The sequence below is a fragment of the Leucopleurus acutus genome, assembly GCF_964270905.1.
Source record: "Leucopleurus acutus genome assembly, chromosome: 12".
NCBI lineage: Eukaryota > Metazoa > Chordata > Mammalia > Artiodactyla > Delphinidae > Leucopleurus > Leucopleurus acutus.
The window spans coordinates 81,081,644-81,109,141 of NC_139154.1; the positions used below are offsets into that span (position 1 = coordinate 81,081,644).

Sequence of the window (27,498 nt, forward strand, 5' to 3'; positions counted from 1 at the left end):
TGGATATTACTAGACATTAATTTTGTCACTCTAATGGGTGAAAATACTATCTCTTTATCATTCTAATTTGTATTTCCCTGATAACTAGTGAAGTCGAGTATCTTGTTATATGTTTATTGGCCACTTATGTTTTTCTGTGAATTGCCCAAGGATACCCATTGCCAATTTTTAATTGAAATTATATTTTCTTACTCATTTGTAGACCTTTATGTATTCTGTATATTATTTTTTATATATCTTGCAGATATTTTCTCCCTACCTGTCACTTTTTTTAAATTCCAAATGGTGTCTTTCACCACATAGAAACATACTATTTATATGTTCAAATTTGTGTCTTTTCTTATATGCAGTACAGTGTAGTGGTTAAGTGTACATATTGCAGAGCCAGGTCACCTGTTTTCATATTTCAGCTCTTCTGCTTACTAGCTCTGTAATCTTGGGCAAGTTACTTCATCTTTTTGTGCCTCAGTTTCTGTCTTTAAAATGAACTAGTAATAGTATTTACCTCAGGATTGTTGTGAGAAATTACAGTAAAGCACTGTCATGAAGTAAATACTCTATAAAAAGTAACTTCCATTGTCATTTCTGCTAGTTTTGTGCCTTATTTGGGAAGGTCTTCTGTGCCTCAGAATTATAAAGCTATGTCACCACAGAAAAATTGAACAGCATATACAAGTGGCAGAATATTATCAGAGCATGAAGTGCAGTTGGGGGTGGGACAGTTGATTTTTCTTCGTATAGAATCAGAGACAATATCTCAATGAACTTTGCTATGTTAAAGAGTTTTACCTTTATCCCAGAAGCAGAGAAAAACCTTGACAAATTGTATGCATGAAATAGTTGTATAAAGATTCCCACTTTTCTTAAACCATTATGGAAGGAGAAGATTATACAGTGAATAGTATTGGTACTATTTAGGAGGAGGAAAAATTAGCTCCTTACCTCAGTGCAAAAGGAATTCCAAGTGGATTTTATTGAAGACAATAAAATAATCAAAACTAAAAGAGAATAAAAGTGAATATTTGTTGAATCAATGGATATAGAACTTTCTAAGCTTCTAAGCAGTGGGAAAGAAATCACTGAGGAAAATGTACATAGGTTTGTCTACATAAAAATCAAAACTAATATATATTTTAAAATCGTATTAAGGCTTATTGTTGGGGCTTCCCTGCTGGCGCAGTGGTTGAGAGTCTGCCTGCCGATGCAGGGGACACGGGTTCGTGCCCCGGTCTGGGAGGATCCCACATGCCGCGGAGCGGCTGGGCCCGTGAGCCATGGCCGCTGAGCCTGCGCGTCCGGAGCCTGTGCTCCGCAACGGGAGAGGCCACAACAGTGAGAGGCCCGCGTACCGGAAAAAAAAAAAAAAAAAAAAAAAAGACTTACTGTTGGCTAAGGTGTACCAGTCGATGGGAGTATAATTTTGTATAACTTCTAGAGGATAAATAACGGCAGCCATATAAAGTTTTTAAATGTGCATACTTTTGGTCCAGTTATTCAACCAACAGAAATTTAACTTAGTGAAATATTTAAGTATGAATGTAAAGAATTAACTAAGAATTTTCACTTGGTTATTGCTTATAATATGAAAAATTAGAAACGATCTCAGTGTCCAAAAATATGAGATTAAATTGTAATGTCCATAGAACGGAATATTTGTAGCCATTGTAAATAGCATCATGTCAAAATATTTATTGATGCAGACGTATATTCATCATATTTTAATGAAAAGAGTAGTTTATAAAAGAATATGTACAGTGTATGATCTAAAATTTCTTAAAAATGAGTACACAAATAAACTAGAAAAACAAATAACAGTATAAAAATGCTTAGCTCCGGCTTCCCTGGTGGCGCAGTGGTTGAGAGTCCGCCTGCCCATGCAGTGGACACGGGTTCGTGCCCCAGTCCGGGAAGATCCCACATGCCGCGGAGCGGCTGGGTCTGTGAGCCTGCGCGTCCGGAGCCTGTGCTCCGCACCGGGAGAGGCCACAACAGTGAGAGAGGCCCGCGTACAGGGAAAAAAAAAAAAAAAAAAAAGCTTAGCTCTAGCGCTGGGATTATGTATCATTTTCATGTGCTTTTTTTACTTCTCTGTGTTTTGTTATTTTTTACAGTGAACCTGCATTATTTATGTACTAAGGAAAATATAAGGTTTCTAAATCATGAGATTAAAAGGCAAAGCAGGAAGATATTAAATATATTAGCAACAAAAGTGGCAGACAAAAGGCTAACATTTTCAATATTTAAGAGCTCTAGAAATGTATTTTTTTAAGGGCATGACTAGTTTTACAAAAGAGAAAGTATAGATGGCTAATAAACACAAAAATATATTCAAGGTCATGAGTTATTAAAGAAATGCAAATTAAATCAGTGAGATACAAGTTTTCTCTTAACAGTTTAGCAAAGATTTAAAAATATGTAATAGTGCTATTGTGGGTGTGGTGAATGAGACAAGTGCTGTTATACATGGTAGGTTATAACTTGGTATGATTTCTTTGTAAAGCATTCAATTACTTTATTCAGAAATTCCATTTCTACAAATCAGTCCTAAGAAACAGTCAGAAATGCCAGAAATATTTTGGGCAGAAAAATGTTCATTGCAGCATCATTTCTTAGTGACAAATATGAAGTGACCTAAATGTTAATGGGGACAGTTATGTACATTTGTGGTGTAACCATAGTTCAGAATATATGTGCAACTTCTAAAATTTAGGTTTACAAATTTATAATGTTAACTTTAAAAGACATAAGATTTTACAAACAGTATCATCTCAACTATTTAAAAATAACTAGAGAAAATATGTCAGAATATTAGCAGTGGTTTCAGCTAGTTGGTAAAGTTTTGAGTGATTCTTTTTTTTGTACTACTCTCTGTGTTTATAATTTTCTGTGATGAATTTTCTCATAACAAGAAAAAAAGGTATAGCATTAAAACAAGTGGTCAACCTTAAAGAATTATGGGAGATGAAACCTAGGTGTGTAGAGACTAGAGAAATCCCGAGGCTATGGCAGTGGTGTGTTCATAGATGTTGATGCTTAAATTTAGGAAAAAGTGGCATTGGAGATGGAAAGAAAGGGTCCAGATTCTGGAAAGATTTAGCAGTTAGAGACAACTTGATTTGGTGAGTCCTGAGAGTGGGAGGCTTGATGAATGGCAGTACAGTTCACTGAGATGAGAACTCAGGGAAGAAACAGCCGAAGGGATGGAGAGGAGTTCAGTTTGGCTATGTTGTGTTTGTGATGTGGGTGAAAATAGACAGTGGGCACTTGAATGCTTAGGTCTGGAACACAGGAGTAGGTCAGTCAGTTATGAAGATTTGGGAGTCATTATCAGCACAATCGTTCAAGTCCTGGCCATGAATAACAATCCTTGAGTACCAGGTCTTTAAACTAACAAATGATTCTAACTCCCTTAGAACACCTACTGAAAACTTACTTTAAAATATGGTAGTGTAGTTTCTGTTTAAGGTTAAAAAACTACATACAAGAATATGAGTAAACTTTTAGTGGCTTTCTCTAGGATTACAGGGTTGATATAATCTGCTGTTTGGCAATTTTATAGTAGACTTAATTTAAGGTCTCATATATATATATTTTTTTTAATTTGGACAATCTGCAACTTATGTAGATATTTGACTTAAATACTTTAACTTGTATTTTTATGTATATCTGGAGTTTCCCTCTATTTGAGAAGGTTGAGGGTTTTTTTATTTAGATATTTTTAGAGGGATTTTAGATTTTATTCTAAAATCAATATAATAATTTTTATAAATTTTTTTTTTTTTTTTTTTTTGTGGTACGCGGGCCTCTCACTGTTGTGGCCTCTCCCGTTGCGGAGCACAGGCTCCGGACGCGCAGGCTCAGCGGCCATGGCTCACGGGCCCAGCCGCTCTGCAGCATGTGGGATCTTCCCGGACCGGGGCACGAACCCGTGTCCCCTGCATCGGCAGGCGGACTCTTAATCACTGCGCCACCAGGGAAGCCCTATAAATGTTTTAAAGTACATATCTAAACTGATTTTCAATGTTGATTCTTTCAATTGACATTTGTGCTACCAAACTCTCTTCCATCCAACCATCTAAGGTGGTTATTTTAGCTGACATGGTTTCTAATTAAGTCTTTGTGGTTGAGAGAGCTCCTTATGGCATGTCTGCTTTAGCATTTAATTGCTCCATGGACTCCAAATTAAATTCTATAGTATCCCATTTTGGTCTGCTGATGAAGCAAAGATCTTTTCAGCATGGCCCAAGAAATGCAGTGCTTGTGACAGCTCAGAGGACTTAGCATCACAATTTTGAAAACGTTAGGACAGTTTGACTTCTAGATTGACTTTTTATCACTTTAAAATAAAATTTAAAATGTTATCACAGAGTTAAATGAGAGAATGTTAGACACAAAATAGGCTCTCAACAAGTATTTGTAGAATAAAGCCAAATTGTTGACCTTGATATGTAGTGCACCAAATTATTTTGTTTTAGAAAGAACAAAGTCTTGGGAGTTTTTAGGTTGAATTTAAATGAAAAGTATCAGGAAACAAACGTGATAACTGTCAGAGAAGATATAAAGTGTTTTTGCACTGGGGTGACAGCTTAGATTAAGAAACTTCGAAGGTCTCATCTAGTTCCACGTTATCTCATTTGACAGTTTTGGTTCTTGAGTCAGTAGAGAAACTGGATGTTTACACAAATACTTGGGTGTGTTAGTTCTTTACTAAGAAATAATTCACATAGTCATAAGACAGAGGGCAAGATCTAATAACTGACTTTTAAGCATTAGTCTGATCTCATGTCTTTAGAATGCTGTTTCGAATTCTAGCTACCTGTCACTTCATTTCTTGGTTTTCTGATTCAGTAGTACAGAATCAGAACAGAATTTAGAGTTCTGATGGACAAGAATGAACAGAATCAGACATTAGACTGTGAGATTCTAGAAAGGTATATGTGCTGCAAGCATTGATTTACCATCAAGTACTTACTACTTGCTTACGGTGATGCTGAGACATAGCATCTAAACAGGCAAAACAATAAGAGAGTGGCATAATTGCATCAATGATCACAGGTTCACATCTAGAGAATTCCAATAAAATAAATTCTTAAACAATCTTAATAAGTCATTAAGAATTACTAAATTGAAGAGCTTAGGTCAATGTGAGACAAGTGAACCTGGTTGTGATGGTTATTTCTTTATCAAAATGCTCAGTTCTTTTCCTGTAAAATTCAAATGAAGAATTCTGCTTCTGGCAATGTGACAGACTAGATAGCATGAATAACACCCCTTTTGGAAAACAGCTAAAAAGTCAGGTAAGGTATGACCAAGTGATATTTATAAATGCACTCTTGAAGTGACCCAGATAGACAGAACCCAAAGAAGTCTTTTTTAAAAAGTTCAAAGCATCACATCTAGAAGCTAAGCATTCATAGTAGCTTTCCCACTGAGGGGTTCTACTAAACCCATGACTTACTACTTTTACCGCTGCGTGAAGATGCAGAAAAAGTCTGGTATCTCCCATTCCCCCAAGATGGAATGTCTAATAAGATCCTCTTGTTGCACAAAATTGACATCCCAGAGCTATACCATCAGTGTAAGGATGAAGAAGAAATGAACTCACTGCACAGAAGACAACAACAAGGAAAATTGCCTCTTCTATCCTTAGCATTAATGGGTAGAAGCAATATCATCCTTGAAAATTTATAGCCAAGATCTAGCCCTTACATGGGTTTCACTAAATATATTCTTGATGTTATAATAAAATTATTATTAAATTTTGTCCCTTGAGTACTAGTTTTTTAAATATTCTTTGTGACAAAAATAAGTAAGCATAAAGCAGTTATACTGCATTGCAAAGGACAAAGTTATTCAAGAAAAAGCACTTGTGTGATTGAGTTGTAAACTAAACTAAACACATTTTTATCCTGGAACACCATTTTTACTTGAAAAAACAGCTAAGAGGTAAACTTGTTATTCACACTTGGATATTTATTTGGTGAAGGTTTTCTTGAAACTGAACACAGTGAGCCTGCTACTTAAAGGTTAAGTGACTGAAATTGTTCGTTGCCAATGATAAAATTCAAGCTTTCAAGTGAAAATTAGAATGTGAAAAACTTACACTCACCACGTTAAGTTTGATAGTTTCCCAATGCATAAAGATATATGTGATGGAACATATATGTGATCTTTCCAACATCATACTGGAAGTCCTTGCTGATGCAATAAGAGAAGAAAAGGAAATTAAAAGTATACAGATTGGGAAGGAAGATATAAAACTGTCTTTGTTCACAGAATACATGATTATCTATGTAGGAAATCTGAAAGACTCAACAAAAAACCTCCTAGAACTAATGAGTCATTATAGCAGGGTTGCAGGATACAAGGTTTATATACAAAGGTCATTTGCTTTCCTATATACCAACAATGAACAAGAGGAATTTGAAATTAAAAGCATAATTCCATTTATATTATCACCCCCCAAAATGAAATACTTAGCTATAAATCTAACAAAATATGTACAAGACCTATATGAGAAATACTACAAAGCTCTGATGAACAGAATCAGAGAACTAAATAAATAGAGAGATATTCCATGTTCATAAATAGAAAGACTCAATATTGTCAAGATGTCACTTCTTTCCAACTTGATCTATATATTCAGTGCAATCCCAGTGAAAATCTCAGCAAGTTATATTATGGATATCAACAAACTGATTCTAAAGTTTATATGGAGAGGCAAAGACCCAGAATACCCAACATGGTAGTAAAAGAGAAGAACAATGTTGGAGGACCAACACTACCTAAATTCAAGGCTTAAAACAAAGCTATAGTAATCAAGACAGTATGGTATTGGCAAAAGAATAGACACATAATGGAACAGAATTGAGAGCCCAGAAAGAGGCCCTCATAAATATAGTCAACTGGTCTTTGACAAAGGAGCAACACAGTGGAGCAAAGGTAGTCTTTTCAACAAATGGTGCTGGAACAACTGGACATCCACTTGCACAAAGATGAATCTAGACAGAGACTTTACACCCTTCACACAAATTAACTCAAAGTGGATCATAGACCTAAATGTAAAATGCAAAACTGTAAAACTCTGAGAAGATAACACAGGACAAAACCTAGATGACCTTGGGTAGGATGATGCCTTTTTAGATACCACACCAAAGGGTATGATCCATGAAAAAATAATGGGTAAGTTCGACTTCATCAAAATTGAAAGCTTTTGTTTTGCTAAAGAATGAGAAGACAAACCACAGACAGGGAGGAAATATTTGCAAAAGACACATCTGATAAAGGACTGTTATCCAAAATATACGAAGAAACAAATAAGAAAACAGACAACTCAATTTAAAAAATGTGGCAAAAACCTTAAGAGGTACCTCCCCGAAGAAGATATACAGGTGGCAAATAGGCATATGAAAAAAAAGCTCCACATCATATGTCATTAGGGAAATGCAAATTAAAACAACAAGATACCACCACACACCTCTTAGAATGGCCAAAATCTGTCACACTGACAACACCCAATGCTGGAGAGGATGTGGAGCAACAGGAACTCTCATGCATTGCTGGTGGGAATGCAAAATGGTACAGCCACTTTGGGACAGTTTGGCACTTTCTTACAAAATGAAACATACTCTTACCATATGATCCAGCATCTCACTCCTTGATATTTACCCAAAGGAAATGAAAACCGTTGTCCACACAGAAACCTGCACATGGATGTTTATAGCAGCTTTATTCATAATTGCCAAAACTTGGAAGCAGCCAAGATATTCTTCAGTAGATGAATGGATAAACTGTGGTACGTACAGACAATAGAATATTATTCAGTGTTAAAAAGAAAAGCCATGGAGGAGCCTTAAATGCATATTACTGAATGAAAGAAGCCAATCTGAAAAGGCTATATATACTGTATGATTCCAACTAGTTGATGTTCTGGAAAAGGCAAAACTATGGAGACAGTAAAAAGATCAGTGGTTGCCAGTGGTGGGGTGTGGAGGAGATGAATAGGCAGAACACAGAGGATGATTAGGGCAGTGAAATACCCTATATATCATAATGATGGGTATATGTCATTAAAAATCTATCCAAACCAATAGAATGTACAGCCCGCGAGTGAACCCTAAAGTAAACTATGGACTTTGGGTGATTATGATATGTCAGTGTAGGTTTGTCTGTGGTAAACAGTTTACCATTCTGGTGAGTGATAGGTAGGCTGTGCACGTGTGGGAGCAGGAGATCTATGGGAAATCTCTTTACCTCCCTCTCAGTTTTGTTGCACACCTCAAACTGCTCTAAAAATATAGTCTTAAAAAAGAAAGTATATATATTCTTCATAAAAATATGTTAACTTATGAGTTTATTAGTTATGTTTGAGTGAACGAAATATTTTCTAAATTTCTGATCTTTTTTAGTAGGGCAAATATTGACAGGCATAACCCACATAAACAAAAGCTCTTTGTAGTTCTCAATTAAAGCATGTAAAAGGGTCTTGAGATAAAAACATTTGAGAACCGTTCATCTAAACTCTCCAGTAAAAGACAGATTATCAGACTGGATTCAAAAATTTTCTGGATACATGCTATTTACAAGAGACAATCCTAAAATAAAAGGATATATCAGAAAGAGCAAGAGGAGCCTGCGATGAAGTCTGTGAGCAGCTTCTCAATTCTTTCACTTATTTAGTTTTTGATTTGTTTCCTTTAGAAAATGTCCCATAACCTCACATTTGAAATTTCTACTGCTCTGTTTGTCCTTATCACACAGGAAATACCATGATTTGGTGCGATAGGTGACTTTGCATAAAAATGATCCTGTTGTGAAAATAGACAGCAGTGCATGCACACCAGTTAAATACTTTTAAAGACCCTGATCAATTATGAAAACTGATCATAAGTCAGGCTATAAAGCTTGTCTTAATACATTTTGAAAGATTAACATTACAAAAATCACATTCTGTGACCCTAAATCAATTAAATAGTAATCATTACATAAAGATAAGTAGAAAAACTCCATAAAGAAGAAAAAAGTTTATAAACATCTTATGAGTCAAAGAACTTGTAATGAAAGATTAGAAAATATTTAACTACAGAATAACAAAAATAATTCATACTAAAAATGTGAGACATATTTAAAGCAGTGCTTAGAGAAATATATAGCCTTAAATGCTTACATCAGGAAAGAAGTAATGCTCCGAATTCAGGAGTTAGAACAGAATATACCCAAGGAAAATAGGAGGAATAAAGAGCAGCAGAAACTACTGAAATAGAAATATACATTCACTCCAAAGAATCAAGAAAGCTAAAAGTCACTGATTTGGAACGCCCAATGAAAGAGACAATTTATAACAAGCATTATCTAGGAACAAAAGAGTGTGAGAAGGCACAAACAGTGCTGGGAATAAAGAAATGTACAAAACGATAGATTCTGCAGAGATTAAAATAGTAAAAAGATATTTTAAATAGTTTTATGTTACTAAATTTGAAATATTGGCGGAATACTTATCTAAACTGATTTAGGGAGACATTGTACATCTACCTCTGTAATCATTAAAGAAATTATATCAGTAATTAGAAACCTTCCCCAAAAGGAAACAGGCTTAGGTAACTTTGGATGTTTTTTGAATGTTTCCCAGGAATGTGGAGTTGCTTTAATTCTAGAAAATCTACTAATTTACCACATTAATCTGCCATAGATTCAAGGTTAAAAAAATCTTAAATTATCCCAAAAGATAAAGCTTTGGTAGTTAAGGCAATATTGTCGTCTTGTGAGGTTAGAACAATTGGCTAGTGGTACCAAATTAGAAATCATTGACCTGTATATTGAGACCAGATTTTTGGTAGAGTGGGCATTGTAGATAGGGGAAAGGATGGATATATGTGGACTATTTAATAAATAGTGCTGTGATAATTATTTACCCATAATTTTTTAAAAAGTGAAATTGGATCCCTATCTGAAAACGTACACAAAAATTAATTCCAGATGGCAATGACTCTTAAATATGAAACGCAGAGGTATAAAAGTTTTGAAGGAGTGGGAGGAAAGCTTTATGACCTCAGGATTGGGAAGATTTTCTCAAGCAAAATGCAAAACCACAAACCATAAAGGAAAATGTTGACTTTGAAATTGGGTTCATTCAAGAGATTCCACAAGGAATGAAAATACAAGCTAAAAACTGAAAGAAGATGTTTATAGCACATATAAGTGACAATGGATTCAGTACCAGAATGCATATGTAATTAGTAATCAAAAGATAAACAGCATGGTAGGAAAAAGTACAAAAGATTTCACAGAAGAGGAAACACGTGACCAATAAACTATGAAAGGATAATCGATGCATTAGTAATCAGGGGAATGCAATTAAGACTGTAATGAGGTAATATTTAATAATCTCAGATTGGCAAAAATGAAAAAGAAAATACTAAGTGTTGATAAATGTGGAACAATGGAAACACTTAGGGAATGTAAATTAATAAAGCCACTTTGGATTACAATTTGACATTTTCTGGTAAAGCTGAACATGTACATATTCTATGACCCATTCTAGAAATATATCCTAGGCAAATTCTTGCATGTGTGCATGAGGATATAGACATAAGAATATTGATAGCTTTGTTAATAATTCCATATAAATAAATAAAACTCAAACAACCATGTTCATGAACAGTAAAATGGATAGGCAAACTAGAATATTCATGTAATGGAATAATAGGAGCAGTGAAATTTAATGAATTACAGCTGTACACATCAACATAGATAAATATCAAGAACTTAGTGATGAACATAAGAAACAAGTTACAAAAATGTTAATGTTTCATTATAAAAAGTTAAAAAGCATGCAGAACTAGACAATATATTCTTTTTTCATTTTTTGTTGTGGTAAAATATACATAACATAAAATTTACCGTTTTAAATATTTTTAAGTGTGCAGTTTGTAGCATTAACTACACTGACAGTATTGTATGACCTTTACCACTGTCTGTTTCTGGAACTTTTTCATCATCCCAAATACAAACTCTTTACCCATTAAACAATAACTCTTCATCTCCCCTCCTCTCATTGCCTGGTAATCTCTGTTCTACCTTTTGTCTCTATAAATGTACCTATTTCTCATATAAGTGGAATCATACAATATCTGTCCTTTTGTGTCTGGCTTATTTCACTTAGTAAAATGTCCTCAGGGTTCATTCATGATGTAGCGTGTGTCAGAATTTCATTCCTTTTAAGGCTGAATATTCCAATATATGGATATACCACTTCTTGTTTATCCATTCATTAGTAATATACTCTTTAGGGATGCATACATAGGTAGTATTCCTTTTTTGAAAATGGGAAGGGAAGAAGTAACCCAAAATTCAGAGTCTGGTTACCTTTGGAGGAGGGAATGGGACAGATGCAATTTCAGAGGGAAAATGAAGATTTTAAGGTACTGGTATTGTTCTATTTCTTGAGCAGGATGGTCGGTACAGGATGTTCATTTTATTATTCATTAAGTAGTACTTGTATATTTTATACTTTAGTATGTGTGATGTATTCCACAGTTAAAAAAAAACCTCAAATGATAATGCCATTAATTTTCAGTGTGTTATAAAAAACCTGATAATTAAGGTATTAGTACATGACAGAATTTTTTAGAACATTCTATGTAATAAAGCTCTGAAAAATCATAAAATCTAAGTAAGCTCCTTCTCTCCTTCCCCCAACCCCCAGTTTTCTTAATATGGGAGAAAGAGTTAAATTTCTAGCAGGTGGTTTATTTTATTTGATGTTTTAATAGGTAGAGAAAATCAGTCAAATATTTTAATAGGAGAGGCATTATATTAATTGTATTTATCTTGGAATACATAATAAATGAAACATTATATAATGAACTATTCTGTAAGAAGACCCTAACTTGAATAATTTGGACAAGAGATGTTCTCTCCAGATGTTCTGGTCCATAAATATTAATAATAAATACTGTTTATTCAATACCTACTATATGCTAAAAACTCTACTAGGTATTTTCATATGTTACTGCAAGAATTTATTTAGGACATGTTTCTAGGATGGGAATTATTGCTGAGTCGTAAAGTATTCATCTGTTCAACTTTACGAGGTAATGTCAAATTGTTTTCCAAAATGGCTGTATCCATCAAAACTCTCTCCAGTAGTGTTAAGAGAGTTTGCATTGCCCCTCATCCTTATTAACACTTGGTATTATCCAAACGTGAAAATACTTGCCAGTCTGAGAGTGTGAAACTGAGGCTCAGATACGTGAAAAATATGCCAAAGATTAGCTAGTGAATAAGTGCTGGTGTCACATTCTAATTCAGATTTGTCTGATTACAACTGTAATAAGGTGGAATCTCAAAGAAATGGAAATATATAGGCTAAGTCTTTTTTATAACAGAGAATAGTTATGAAAAATGAGATTAAAATTTCTTTTATGTAGTAATTTCCTTAGGGGAAGTATTTCTGAAAGTGTGATTTTCGATTAACTGGATCAGAATCACCTGGTAGAAGGGGTGTGCTTCTGGGAGGGACAGGATGGGAAATAGGAGGGGGGTACTTATTATTTTTAGAAATGCAGCAGATTCTTGAGCCCATCTCTAGTTTTACTAGTTCAGGATCTCTAGGGGTGAGATCCAGGTATCTAAACTATCTAAAGCTTTCTTAGTTTTATTTTTGTTTTTTAATAAGCACTGAAGTTTAAGAACTTCTGCTTTAGGGATTTTGAAGTAATTCCCCGAATACTGCCAGGTTCACATACAAACAGAGGTATAAACATAAGCCCAGAGTCAGAAACTTAGTCTTAGACATATGTAAACATTCACTTCTTATTGACTTCTGTTATCTAGCGTCCTTTCTCTAAGGGTTCCTCTTACTGTTTCTTTCTTTTACTTCTCTCCTCTTATCCAACCTTCATGTGAAATGAAATAGCATTAGGACTTTGACAACGGTATAATTCTCTCTAAACTCTCTCTGCCAGGCTGACCCCTGGTGTTTTAAGGAAGGACAAAAGTGTATGAAAGACATATAGCAGTGCAATCAGTTATTTTATTCTTCTTTATAGAACTGATGATAACAGTGATATCAATTTTGGGTGGGTAAATATATAAACTTGATGGTTATAAACAGTGAAGATTCATGGAGCTGGGGTTAGAGCCATGAAAGATCCTTATGTCTTTCTCATTATTGTTCTTGTAAAAAATGCATTTTCTATGACTAGCTAATTTTAAAGAGGAAAACAATGACTGAGCTGGGTAAAGAATTACTAGAAACATCATTTAGGCCTCTTTTCCCATCAAGGACACAGACTCTAAGTGAGATCCTATGTTAATATTAGAAATGGATGTTGTAGACTCAAAAGAGCTCTATTCTGCTCACCTGCTCAGACCTTACAAGGGGCCATTTTCATTGTTGCTGAGCAAGTAATTGCTTAATTAAGTGGTACAGCTAATTCTATTGTTTTTAGAATTTAGTAGCTTTCATTTCCTTTTGTTTCAGAGATACCAATATACCAAATACTTTAAAACTCTCTGAGTTCAGCAGAAAACCTTTCTACGTAATTTTTACCTTAAAAATGAAATTGACAGAATGTTAATCATCAAAACTAGATTTTGCAGGAATCATCCTTAAACTAGGCTTTCAAAATTATGCTCATTTCCAAGTTATCTTAATTTTTATAGTTTGATTATCTGGTTATAAAATTAAATAATTACTCTTAAGGGATCAATGTCATATTTTGTGAAACAGATTTGTTTAACAAATCTGAAAATAATATGTAGCAATTTTTATGTCATGCTTTCAAAACAGAGGCTTTAAATCCTATATTTTATGTAGTAGTTGTTAGCTATTCTAAAGGTACAATAAGAGATTATTGTTCATATCAGTGTAATAAATTGATACTCCCTGATCATACTTTTTCATTTTGCACATTGTCAGAACCTTGGACCTTAATCTTATTCTTTGATTGACAGTAGCGACCAGGGAAAGAACACTTGTATTGTTTGGGATAGTCACATCTGTTCAACTTGATTCAGTTGTGGGTATTTGCATATTCTTAAGTATTTCTTCTGAGAGGGCTTAAATCCTTCTCAAGAGCTTGATGCATTTTTGAAATTCATTCATAAAGTATCTACATGCACTAATAGTTCTGTATAATATTGCTGTGCATAATCTGACAGATAAGACCACATTTTAAAACAAGGTATTCTTTAGGGATACTACGTTACATTTTTACTTGTTCTGCTGGCAGAAATGTCATTTTTTTGGAAAAAGGCCATTTTAGTATTTTGATTAAATTAATATATCCTTATTTTAGGCAAGTTTGTCAATCATAGGACAAATAAGGATTTATTAAATAATAATTCAGAAGTTAATGGTAGTTTTTTCTGCCTTGGTTGGAAAATTGAGTAATTTTATAGAAAACCATTGTAGAGTTTGAATGGATATCTGTTTGGTCTCCTTATTTTATAGGGAAGATTACCAAGGCTCAAGTTTACTGACTTACTCAAGGTCACACTGCTTGGAAATTAGGTTTTATTTTAGGTCTGAACTCTCAGACCAGTAAAGCCCAAGGATTGCTGGTATATGACTTTGGGTTTACATTATTTATATATTACCCTATATCTAGGATTTCCCCCTACCATTAGAATACATAGTCAAGGATTATGTCTTATTCATCTTCATATCTTTCCAGAATTGACACCATGTCTTATACATAGTTAATGCCCAGTCATTATTTTGCTGTTCTGTTTTCATTATTTTCCTAGGCTATTATGCTATAAAGGATAATTTTGAAATGAGATAGCTTATTAATGGAATGTTAAACATCTTTGATAGCAAATAGGTTTCATTTTGTGTTCCATTTCTAGTGAATTGGCAAGAGCTGTATGGAGAAGACTTGAGATCTGCTGGGGTCGATTAGCAGTGTCCACCACAGGCATAGGATAAGAGAACCCAATTCTTTCTAACTTGATTTATGTGATCTTAGGGAAGGAAGAGAGGACTTTAGACTGGAGTGAGCAGAAAAGGCCCTGGGAAGAATTAAGTCTCAAAGTGCAGGATAGATAGAATTCAGAGACTGCAGAAAAAACGAGGTAGAATGCCACAGAGGCTGGGATTCTATAAGAAACTGGAATTGTTCAGAAAGAAGAGATACTGCTAGGGTACATTAAATATAATTAAAGTAAGGAAAACAATTGTTGAGCACTTTTGATACCTAGCCTTGTACTAGATCCTCTTTTTACAGGAACCCTGGAGACCTTCTGTCCTAGTTTGCATTCCTTGCTTTTCCTTTCCTGAGATATTTAGGATTGTTCTAGTCTTCCCTTATTTCTCTGAGACAGCTCTCTCCAATTTTCTATCTGCCTTACTTACTTAAAGATATGAAAGTTGTGATATAACCTTATTCAATTCTTTTCAACATTATGTTATAGGAATTCATTGGAAAGGGAAGTCTCAACTGCTATTTAATCATATTATTAAAAGAACATTCAAAAATATTTGGCTGTAAAGTAAGTAACTCCAAATTACATAATGATTTTTTACCTTCCAGGAATCCCCTTCTGGTCGAAGGAAAGCTCTTGCTACCACCAGCATCAACATGAAACAGTATGCAAGCCCAATGCCAACTCAGACTGATGTCAAGTTAAAATTCAAGCCATTGTCTAAAAAAGTTGTATCTGCCACTCTTCAGTTTTCATTATCTTGCATTTTCCTTCGGGAAGGAAAAGCCACGTAAGTTTCTTTTATCAAATAAGCTGTTTTAGCGTATATTTTAAAACACGGTGCGTAAATAGCTTTTGACTTAGTAAACTGTTAACAGTTGAGAATATCCTACTGCATACCTATCATTCCGGCCAATTCTTTGTTTCAGAGGCTGAATTAGATGTACTCCTTGTTATTTATAGTCTCTTTCAACTCTAGAGAATGATCAATAATATAAAAATGACTATAGCAATTTTCAGAAATTTAAATTGTATATTATAGGTTATCATAAGGGTCTGTTTTATATTTCAGTGTCTTCAGTGTAAGTAGTTGTACTCTGAAGTCCACAGTTCAATTTGTAGAGCTGTTTGATGCAGCTGAGGCATGAGAGGAAGCCAAAATGAAAAGTTTAGGATAAGAGGAATGAAAGAATTAAAGGAACTTTTGCCAATGCATATTCTTTGGCTCAGCCTTCCAAAACTTGTATAGGAAGGTACAGTACAGTTACATAACCAGTTTGCTATGACCATTATCTTTTTCAAATATCACTTCTTAAGCACTGAATAGGCATTGCACAAAGATAACTCCTACACCCAGTTCTAGTCTCCTAAAAGAGTAAAATTCTAACTGGTTAAAAAGAGGTAAACAGGGCTTCCCTGGTGGCTCAGTGGTTGAGAGTCCGCCTGCTGATGCAGGGGACGCGGGTTTGTGCCCCAGTCCGGGAAGATCCCACGTGCCACGGAGCGGCTGGGCCCGTGAGCCGTGGCCACTGAGCCTGCGCATCCGGAGCCTGTGCTCCGCAACGGGAGAGGCCACAACAGTGAGAGGCCCGTGTACCAGAAAAAATAAAAAAATAAAAAAAGAGGTAAACATACCTAGAACAGGAAAAAATTAGTATTATTTATCTTAGTTGTTCCATACAGTCAAATCAATGGTAAGTGCGAGTTTTGGGTGTAATGAAAGGGTTAGCGCCTACTTGGAGTGGAAAATCGGTGAGAGGAGAAACGGAAATTCTGTGCCTGAGACTTAAAAGGTGATAGGAAGAAGGCAGCTATGAACATTTCAGTCTAATCTGCATCACAGTTCTGAATGTGTTTGACTTAGTGGAATGTGGTTACTATAATTGACCATGTCTACTTGACTGATTAGACTGGATTCTGTGCGTCAGTCAAAAAGAGATGTTTGGCACTCATCTACAGGGCAACAAATGACTTGGTAGATAACAGTAAGCCTCTTCTCTAGAAAGTTGGCTTCTATGTGAGTGTGGTGGAGGGACAGTGCAGGATGGAAGCAATTAGTCTTTCATCTCAGGACTTTAAATTGTAGACTTAAATATTGAAAAGTTTAAAATAAAGACCTTACTCTGAAGTTCAAGCCAAAATGAAAGGAAAGGAAACACAGAAAGAAGAGAGAAAAAGTCAGAGAAGATCTTTTGAAGGTGGACTCCTTTCCGCTGGGCAGAAGCAGTAAGTGATTTAGCACCATTCATTGGAATTTGGGTGAGAGGAAATTCAAACTAAATGTCTCAATTTGAGTGGAGAATGCTCTCAGAACACCCTAAACCACCTCTCTATCTCCTCATTCCTTGCCTACTCACCTTTCCCAAAGAAGAATGTTCAGGGTGAAAATATAGGAGATAAAATTAAGCAAGTTAACATTTTAAGAACACTGTTATATATTGAAATTATACCCTGGTGATGGGAAAGCAGTTTGTAAGACATTCATATAAGGTAATACAACTGTTTTTGTCCATGCATACTTTGTGCCACTAAATTTGTCTTAAAAGGGGGAAATGATTTTGTTAACTCTAAGCTTATATGAGATAAAATGCAAAGAATTTCAAAAACCAATTTAGCCTGCAAAATCATACCATATTTAGAAGTGAATTTTTTTTTTTTTCCCGGTACGCGGGCCTCTCACTGTTGTGGCCTCTCCTGTTGCGGAGCACAGGCTCCGGACGCGCAGGCTCAGCGGCCATGGCTCACAGGCCCAGCCGCTCTGCAGCATGTGGGATCTTCCCGGACTGGGACACGAACCCATGTCCCCTGCATCAGCAGGCGGACTCTCAACCACTGCGCCACCAGGGAAGCCCTAGAAGTGAACGTTAACAAGCATTACTTTGCAAAGGAAACAGTGGTTTTGTTTTGTTTTTATTTTATTGTGGTAAAAACATGAGAAACAGTGTTTTAATTCAGTTTTCTGAATTTGGAGGAAGTATAGCTGATTGAAATTTAGTTTGTATGTATCATGTTAGAAATATGTTTCATTCACTGTAGTTTATTTGAAATTTAAAGTAAAATAATAGGTCAAGAAAACTTAAATTATTTAACATTTAGAGTATTTAATGTAAACTTTAAATTTATACTTAAAATACTTCAAGATATAAAAACATATTTACATTTTGTCAAATGTATGGTATTTAACTAACCCAAGTCATTTTCTATCCTATAATTCTTAAAAAGGCTAGGCTTTTGGGTGCTAGCTCAATTACTGTCGTTTTTTAACTTTAGGGGAGTTTTAACTCCTTTGAGAAAAATGCACAGTTAAACAAGATTTAAATATAATTTACAGGGGTTTACCACTTCTTTTTACTCCTACCCACAAAACCAAAAGGGTTCATGGACTTCAGATTAAGAATTTCTATTCTAATTCCTTCTGCAAACTTGAATATTTTTAAAGTCTAGATCTCATCTGATTTGCAAACTATCCCATTGTTTTATGAAACAAGTTTTTGTTTCCAGACTTCATGATCAGAAAACCATACTTTAATTCCATGAAGAAAATTTTAGATCTGCAGCACAGAATTAAACTAACTCCTAACCAGTTAGTTTTAATCCTGTTTGCTTTCTATTAATTAAATGTGCCATTTAAAAATTAATGAATGAATATTTAGATTGCTCAGTAGTTTTGTATAACTGTTTAAAAAGTCTTGTTAATGTTTAGAAAGAAGAAATGTATTAATATTATTTTCTTAAGAAACAACCCTTTTGAAGGTAATGTCATTTAATAAATTGTGTATTATCATTGATATAGGGATGAAGACATGCAAAGTTTGGCTAGTTTGATGAGTATGAAGCAAGCTGACATTGGCAATTTAGATGACTTTGAGGAAGATAATGAAGATGATGATGAGAACCGAGTGAACCAAGAGGAAAAGGCAGCAAAAATTACAGGTTGGTGTTATTTGCATTAAACTAAAAATTTATGTTTTTTTTGCAGAGTTGAAAAACTCATTCTCGTTTCCCAGGAAAAAACAACTCCACTAACAAGGTATTGTTTCTTTCCCAAGGCTTCTTAATATAATATACCATTTAGCTCTCTGGAAACTTTACATGCTGATGGAAATAACAGATTTTAGCAGTTTAAGATCAAGTCCAAGGCTAGCCAAGAAAGCATCAAACTTTATTGGAACTACTGATTATAGTATAAAGTAGCCTAAAGATGTTCATACTTATTTTGTCAATGTATGGATGAACCCTCTATAAGTAAAAATCTGTCTTAAGGGTAAGATGAGAAGATGCATTGGCTACCTTCTTCTAGTTCCTGTTCATTTATTCACATAAATTGTATGGACATTCTTTGTTTTGAATTTGTACACATCTTATGTATCCTTATAGCTAGACACTTCCATGCAAGTATTTCTTATAGCTGGTTTGATCAAACTACTAAGATGGTAAGTGGTTAGAACCTCTTTGTATTAATTGGTCAATAAATGTTTATCATCAATCTGGCTAGCACCCTTAAGGAATTGATGTTACACCTTTATTATTGGAGTGAAAATCAAGTACTGTATAATACTCCTTTCATCTAATAAATTGCTGTAAATTTCTGGATTGTTATCCCTTGACTTCTATCATCTGTTCACGTCTTGGTGACTTTTCCAGATTCATTGGACACTTTGGCACCCATCTCTTGGCTTTGCCTAAATTCTTGCTATCGTATGGGGGAATTCCATTGATCACATGGATGACCAATTTAATTTCTTAGTCAAAAACTTCTGTGACTTCCTCAACTCCAGTGACCTTCACCTCTACAATACTTCTGTTATAAGGAATTCATCAGACTTGTATGCAAAGACAGATGTTTTGTCCTGAGCAAATTTTTTAAATTGCAGTTGACCCTTAAACAACACTGGTTTGAACTGCATAGGTCCACTTGTATGTAGATATTTTTCAATAGTAAATACTGAGTGCTACACGATCTGTAGATGCAAATATGTAAGAACTGAGGACTTGGAGGAAGCATGAATACAGAGGGCCGACTATAAGTTATATGTGGATTTTCCACTGTACAGAGGGTTGATGCCCCTAAACTCTGTTTTATTCAAGGGTCAACTGTATTATTTTCTAATTTATGATTGCCATTTTGATTTCCTATTTAACCCAGGAATGTTTAGGAGAATGTGCTTTGTTGTGGGTTGTGTTTATTTCTAGTTTAATTTAATTCAAATAAGATTCTGAAGCCTGTCATATTTCAATTTTTTTTTAAATATGATTGAGATCTTTTTCTTTGTAGTGTAGATACATGATCTGTTTTTGTAAATTTTCCATAAATATCTTTTTACATGTATATTCTATTTGTCAGATTCAGCATGTAGCTATTAGACCAAACCTTACATTTATATTATTTAGTCATTTATATTCTTATGCCTTTTGTATAGTTCATCAGTGAAAGACAGAGAACTTCAGTCCTAAATTATTTAGTTTATAAAAATATATTCTCTTATACCTTCATTGTGGATTATAATTTGATCAGTTTGCCCCATTTAATGCCTCTTGCCTTGAATTTTTGCCTGATATTGATATTTATAATCCATGCCTTCTTTGTACTTGGTGTATTTATCACTTTATTTTTAATCCTCTCTGTGTTAAATAGTTCTCTTTATAAACAGTATTTGGTTGTATTTCTTGATAACTGACATACTTAATTTCACTTATATTACTTTATACTTTTATTTGGGAATTTTCTTATTATTTTTTTCCCACCCACCCCTTATATTTTGCCATTCTCAAATGTTCATTTAAGCATTTTTTTAATAGAGTAATTTGGAAGTTATGTATCCTCTGTTTTCATTTTGGAATAGTATCCTCTAAAATAAATAAGCTAGAGGGATAACTGAATGAACCTGTATTTCTCTACTAACATTAAAAATGAAACAGAATGTGTTGACTCACCTTGTGAGATTCAATATGATTCTCTCCTTTCTTTATCTGAATTTCTCCCTTCAACCCCTCCTGGCTATTATTTTTATTTCAATAACATTTTGGGTTTCTTTTTTCAATAATAAGTGCTGACATTTGCGTTGTTTATAATGTCAGCAAAATCATACAATACTTTTTAAAATGCCATGTCTTTGCTATCTTTGAGTTCTTTGTTTTATTTGGCTAGTTGGAGTGCTTAGGAAGGTAAGTTGGTGCCTTCCCTTCCACCTCCAGTGACTTCCCACCTATCCTTCAAATTTTAATTCTTTTGCCACATCCTCTAAGAAGCCTTTCATGGCCTCTCCGTCTTAAACTTGATCACTCTATCCTTTGTGCTACTGCTGTACCATTTTAAAATGCAGGCATTTTCTTACAGCATGAGTTTTTTATAATTCCAATGGGATGTGATTTGACCTTTTAATTAGAGAATATGGTTTATTCTTTGTATATGACTTTTGGTTAAAACTAAATCTCAACTAGGCACTAATACCATAAGTAGCAATCAGAAAACCACACATTTTCATAGTCATAGCTGTTTTGAGCAATGTACTGTTTTCATCATAGCAATGGGAAAAAAAGGTGATAGCAGCATGTCACAAGTTCTGTGCTGAAAAGAAAAGAAAGGACATATTTTGAGCAAAATACAGATTTAATGAAAGGATTCAGTAATAACAATTTTATAACTGAACTCTTGTCTTAGTCCATTTGGGCTGCTATAACAAAATATCATAGATTGGGTACCTTATAGACAACAGAAATTTGTTCCTCACAGCTCTGGAGGCTGGAAGCCTGAGATCAAGGTGTCAACATGGTCGGATGAGGACCATCTTCTGGGTCACAGACTTTTCATTGTATTCCTTACGTGGTGAAAGGGGACAAGGGAGCTCTTTTGGGTCTCTTTTATAATGGCATTAATCTCATTCATGAGGACTCTGCCCTCATAACCTAATCACCTCCCAAAGGCCCCACCTCCATCACATTGGGAATTAGGATTTCAACTTACTAATTTTGAGGGACACAAACATTCATACCATAGCAACCCTTATTGCTTAAACATACATATATATACCTTAATTTCTAAAATTTCCACTGCAGAAATAACTTTTTTAGATAGCCTAAAATTCTCTGACCCTAATTGAAGCAATCGTTTTAATGCAATTTATGATGATCCAGAATTTCTTCAGAATGCTACCAGTTTGTGTTATTATTTATTTGTGTATTTACTGTCCATATTTTACGAAATTCCTTCAAGGTAGAGACTATGTTCTGATCATTTTTTCGTCTCTAGCTTCTAGCATATTGTCTGGAACACATTGAGAATTTAAAATATGTTAACTGGAAGGCCATAAATGAGAGGGCTTCCATCTCCTATTGTAGCCCATATTAATCACTCTGTCTTGTTATCTTGTTCCATTCATTTTGACCTTTGATCATATACTGTCTTATGTAAGATGGGATGGTCCCATTTTATGGAAAGAATGTGATCTGGAGGAGACACATAATTCAGACCTTAAATAATTCAAGACTAGTTTCCCAAAAGTAATGAATATAAAATGTGTGTTGAGGGAGCATAGTTAAGTAGGGACAGTGGGTGATTACATTCATGTTCTAAGTCAGTAAACCCATAATCATTGTAACATACCTATGCTTTGATGTTACACTTTTTTCTCAGCATTTTCTATTATATTTGCAGAGGACAATCAGTTAAGTTAATAGCACAGCATGTTATGGCAGTTGTTTGGCTTCCTGAGTTGCATTTTTTAGCACCTGTAAATTCCATTCCAAAGTTAACTTTCAGGAATATTTTTTCAGCCCCAGCACTACCACTCTAAAGCTGTTTAAGTAAAATAGTTTTAAGATAATAAAAACTATATTAAAATTTAACAATAGTAACGTTTGAATAATAGCTTAAGAGTAAACAAAATTAATGTATTTTATAAACGTGGTACAAATAAAGTATGGTGGGTATTTTTATTTACCAGCTAAAGTGGCAATAACTTAAACACAGCTTATGTTCACACTTTCTTGCAGCTTTAAAAATTGTTGACACAATTTTTATGGAGGAAGGAATTATTATTTAAAATTTTGCCTATATTAAGTATATATTATAAATGCATAAAATACAATCACATTATATCAATAAAATTATATGGGTACATTATTTCCTCAACTAAGATGCAAGCTTCTTGAAGAAACAGACTGTTAGAATTATTTGGGGTATATCTTAGATTGACACCTAGAGGCTGTTCATTTAGCCTGTGCTCTTGTGGAGTATGGCTGTAAATCATTAGTAACTGACAGAGTATATCTTCTGAAATTACAGACTTTACTAGAAGTAAAAGTAAATTCGTGGTATATATATTTAGACTGATCACAAGCCCCTACTCTGTTTGTCTGAGACAGAATTCACTGCTAACTGGATACAGGGACTGGCTCTTAGGCAGGAAACTTTTATTGAAGTTACCTGTATAGATGTCTTCTGCAGAGGTGCAGCACCCATGGATGGGCAGTTGGAAAAATCACTGAAATGTAGTGGGAGTGATTGACCTTGGAGTTGGAAGAACAAACCTTTTGAATGGAAAGTTTACTGTAGCTGGTATTGGAAATTATATATGGTTTCAAAACAATGCCTCCATCTATATGGCATCCTCACAATGCTTGAACCAGTTTTTGGTGATATCCCCATCTTTGGGATTCATGTTCAATTTCTGAATACACACCAACAGAAAGGGGAAGAAAAAGACATTCTGCGTAAGTGACAAAGTCCTACTGAATGTAGGTCAGAAAATTAGGTTTAAACAAAACAGTTTACAACAGAGCATTATTGGGGAAACCAGACATCATGAGACACCTGAAAGGCCCCTGGTATACTTATAATTGTGGCAAAGATCAGCAAGGATTCTAGTTAGGCATTCAGACTCACAGGACCTGAACAGCCCAAACTTAGTATTAGATTCATTTAGGAGGATATTGGACAGGAAACAGCATTCAGCAGAGCATTCCTCTTTCACTGGAGTTTTCATGGCAGCCTAGGTACTGTTCTTTGACCTCTCCCCCAAATGACAACTTGGGTACAAGGAGACAAGATCCACATAGTTAGGAGCAGGGATTACCTTGACTTAGAGTCTTCATATTGCACAAGAACTGATATCTTTTCTAATAGTTTGATAGGTATAGTTTTCAGGGTCCCTGTAAGGGACATGCTCAGTTACGAGAGTCTCCACAATTAGAGAAGCTCAAGCTGTGGCCTTCCATCAGGCATATAGTCCATTTAGAGTCCTCCCATCCAGATGCAGTTTATAAATCAGGATTTATTTTTACCATAAGCATGTTGCCTGGTGTTTGTTAATCCTTTTCCTATAGTTGGTAAAGTTAATTCAGGAGTAGGAAGAGAGAGTGACATATTGGCCACCTTCAGGGAACAGAATCTTACAGCACAGATGGTAGTAGAGGAGATAACAGTTCATATTTGAGGATCTTAGTAGAGGAGATAACAGTTCATATTTGAGGATCTAGAGTTGATTATGGTATGACTCAGCCCTCTGAGATTAAATGTCCTACTTGCTAGGGCTCTGAATGGGGATAAATAGATCTCTTTTCTTAGATTAAAAGGGTCCTCAGAATAAACTTGGGGCCCCTGGTCAGAAAATACATCCATTAATTTGCTTCTGGTTTTTACTTGGGCATTTACTCTCCGGTACCTAGGAGACTGATTAACAAAATCATAGAATTGCTGTGGACTCTCTAAAGTAAAATAATTTAAAATGGCCACCTATTTTGGAGATCTGTGTGAAGGATGAGAATTTCTGGAATACTGCATCTGTTATCTAGGTTTTAAGGTTGGAAAATAGGGTAGAAGCAGAGAGGTGGGGCATTTCTAGTCCCTTGAGCTAAAAAGTTTGTAAGGTACAAGCTACCTCTTTCTTAAAGGAGCTTGAGACCCTAGGGTGAGAGACTGAAGAAAGCAAGAGTATCTCTTCCCAGTGTTTAGAACTCAAATGTGTCAACTCAGAGAATAGTAGAAGTGGCAGAAGATAGAGATTACAAATTCAGCCTACTTTCTATATCACTCTTAATCCCTAATGCTGCTTTGTTTGTACTAAGGACAACTGAACATTCTCTGGCACCCCTTACAAGACTCTGGAAGAATTCTGTGGATACTGAGAGCCCATCTGACAGGGCCAGGATGGAAGTAAGAGCTCTGAAGGAGAAGTTAGAAGCTCTCCAATATTTATTTAGGGAAGGAGCCAGGAGATAATTAATATTTAAATACCAAAATGCATTCTTTAAGGGTTTATCCTAGGAATGCAATGTCGGTTTAACCATATAACAGAATAAAGGAGAAAAACCATGTAATCATCGTAATAGATGCAGAAAGGAGCATTTGAAGAAATTCAGTACTGAGTTTCTCAGCAAAGTTTTAATGTAAAGAAATTTCTTCATTTTGATAAATAGCATCTATGGTGAGCTACAACTAACATCATATTTAATGATGAAACGCTGAACACTTTTCCTCCAAAGATTGGAATCAAGGCAAGGATGTTTGCTGTCACCACTTTCATTCAATATTGTACTTAGCAAGGACACATGATGCAAAATCAATATAGAAAATTTATATTTTTATATATGAACAACAAACATTTGGAAGATGAAATTAACAAAACAATTTCATTTACAATGGAGGCTAAGAATAACATAGACTACTTAGAAATAAATTTAACAAAAGATGTGGAAAAACCTCTACCCTGAAAACTATATTACTGAAGGTAATTAAAGAAGGTCTTAATAAATAGAGATTCTCTGTTCATAGATTAGAGAACTCAATATTGTAAAGATGTTACTTTTTCCCAAATCTGTAGATTCAACTCAGTGCCATTCATAATCATAGCAGGTTTTTTTTAAAAAAAAGAAATTGAAAAGCTGATTCTAAAATATAATTGGAAATGCAAAGGAACTGAATAGCCAAAATAATCTTGAAAAAGAACAGAATTGTTAATACTATCTGACATCAAGATTTACTGTAAAGCTGTAATAATCAAGATAGTATGATACTGGCATAGGATAGACAGATCAGTGGAACAAAACAGAAAATCCTAAAATAGACCGAAACTTACCTGGTCAATTAATTTTTAGCAAAGGTGCAGCATAATTCAGTAGAGAAAGGAAAATATTTTCAACAGATGATGCTGAAACACCTAGATGTCCATATGGAAAAAATGAGCCACAATTCCTACACAGACACAAACATTAATTCAAGGTAGATCATGGACCTAAATGTAAAAGCTAAAGCTATAAAACTTCTGAAAAATAAAAAAATATATTTGTGACCTGAGAGTGGGCACAGGGTTCTTACATTCTTACACAAGACACAGAAAGTAATAACTATGAAAGAAAAACTTGATGAATTAGACTTTATCAAAATTTTAAACACATGGTTATTGAAATAGACCATTAAGAAAATGTATGTGCAAGTTACAGACTAGAAGAAAATATTCATAAAGCATATATCTGACACAGGCTTGTATCCAGAATAGATTTTTTTTAATGTCCTACAACTCAATAATAATAAAAGACAACCCTATTTTTTTTTTTTGTAATGGGCAAGGATTCAAACCTGTTTTTCACAAAGAAAGATACACCATTGACCAGTAAGCATATGAAAATGTTCTCAGTGTCACTTTTCATCAGGGAAGAGCAAATTAAAATAATCATGAAACACAACTCCACACCCACCAAAGTGGTTAAAATTTAAAAGACTGGCAATAAATTCTAAATGTCAGTAAGGATGTGGACCAAATGGAACTCTCATCCATTGTTCATGAAGAGTATAATGGTAAGATCACTTAGGAAGTTTTTTATAACACTAAACGTATACCTACCTTCTAACCCAGCAGTTCCACTCCTTGATATTTATCCAAAAGAAATGAAAACATACATACACAAAAAGCCTAGTACAAAAATATTCATAATATTTTTATTCATAACAGCCCCAAACTGGAAACAACTCAGGTGTATGTACAGCAACAGGAGAATGGCTAAGCTGTATTATATTTGTGAATGGAATACTATTCAGCAATAAAAATGAGCTATTGATGCATTCAACGACATGGATATACTGAATGAAAGAGGTTTTATATAAAAGAGTATATACTGTATGATTCCATTTACGTGGTGTTCTGGAAGAGGCAAAACTAATCCTATATTAAAAACGTTAGAATAGTTATAGCTGGTGGGTTTTGGGATTGACTGAAAAGAGGCATGAGATTTTTTTATTGTGGGGGGTGTGTGATGCAGTGTTCTTCCTCTTGGGTCACGTGGGTGTATACATTTTTCAAAATTCATTGAATTGTACAGTTTAATATTTGTGCCTTTCATATATGTGCATAAGTAAAATACTGGAAGGTTAACATAAAAGTTATAATAAATATGTTAGATTAGTAAGAAAATGAATGATTTCAACTTTCTGATTTATTGATCTACTGTGTGATAGCTAATCTTAAAAGATTGTCCTCCAATGAAACAAGCCTCCCAGTATCCATGCCCTTTTTTATAGTCCCCTCCCTGTCTTCTGGGCTGGCCCTGTAAATCACTTTCAACCAGTAGAATGCA

At 34.6% G+C, this 27,498-nt stretch overlaps 1 protein-coding gene across 6 annotated transcripts in view; it reads left to right on the plus strand.

Annotated features, from left to right (window-relative positions):
- EHBP1 (EH domain binding protein 1) overlaps positions 1 to 27,498 on the plus strand; it is a 536,766-nt gene that overhangs the window by 311,344 nt on the left and 197,924 nt on the right. For all 6 annotated transcript variants that reach the window (XM_082851650.1, XM_082851653.1, XM_082851649.1 and 3 more), the window contains 2 exons: positions 15,537 to 15,718; positions 18,722 to 18,861. In XM_082851650.1, the coding sequence (XP_082707776.1) occupies positions 15,537 to 15,718; positions 18,722 to 18,861 (322 nt within the window). The remainder of the gene's footprint in view (positions 1 to 15,536; positions 15,719 to 18,721; positions 18,862 to 27,498) is intronic.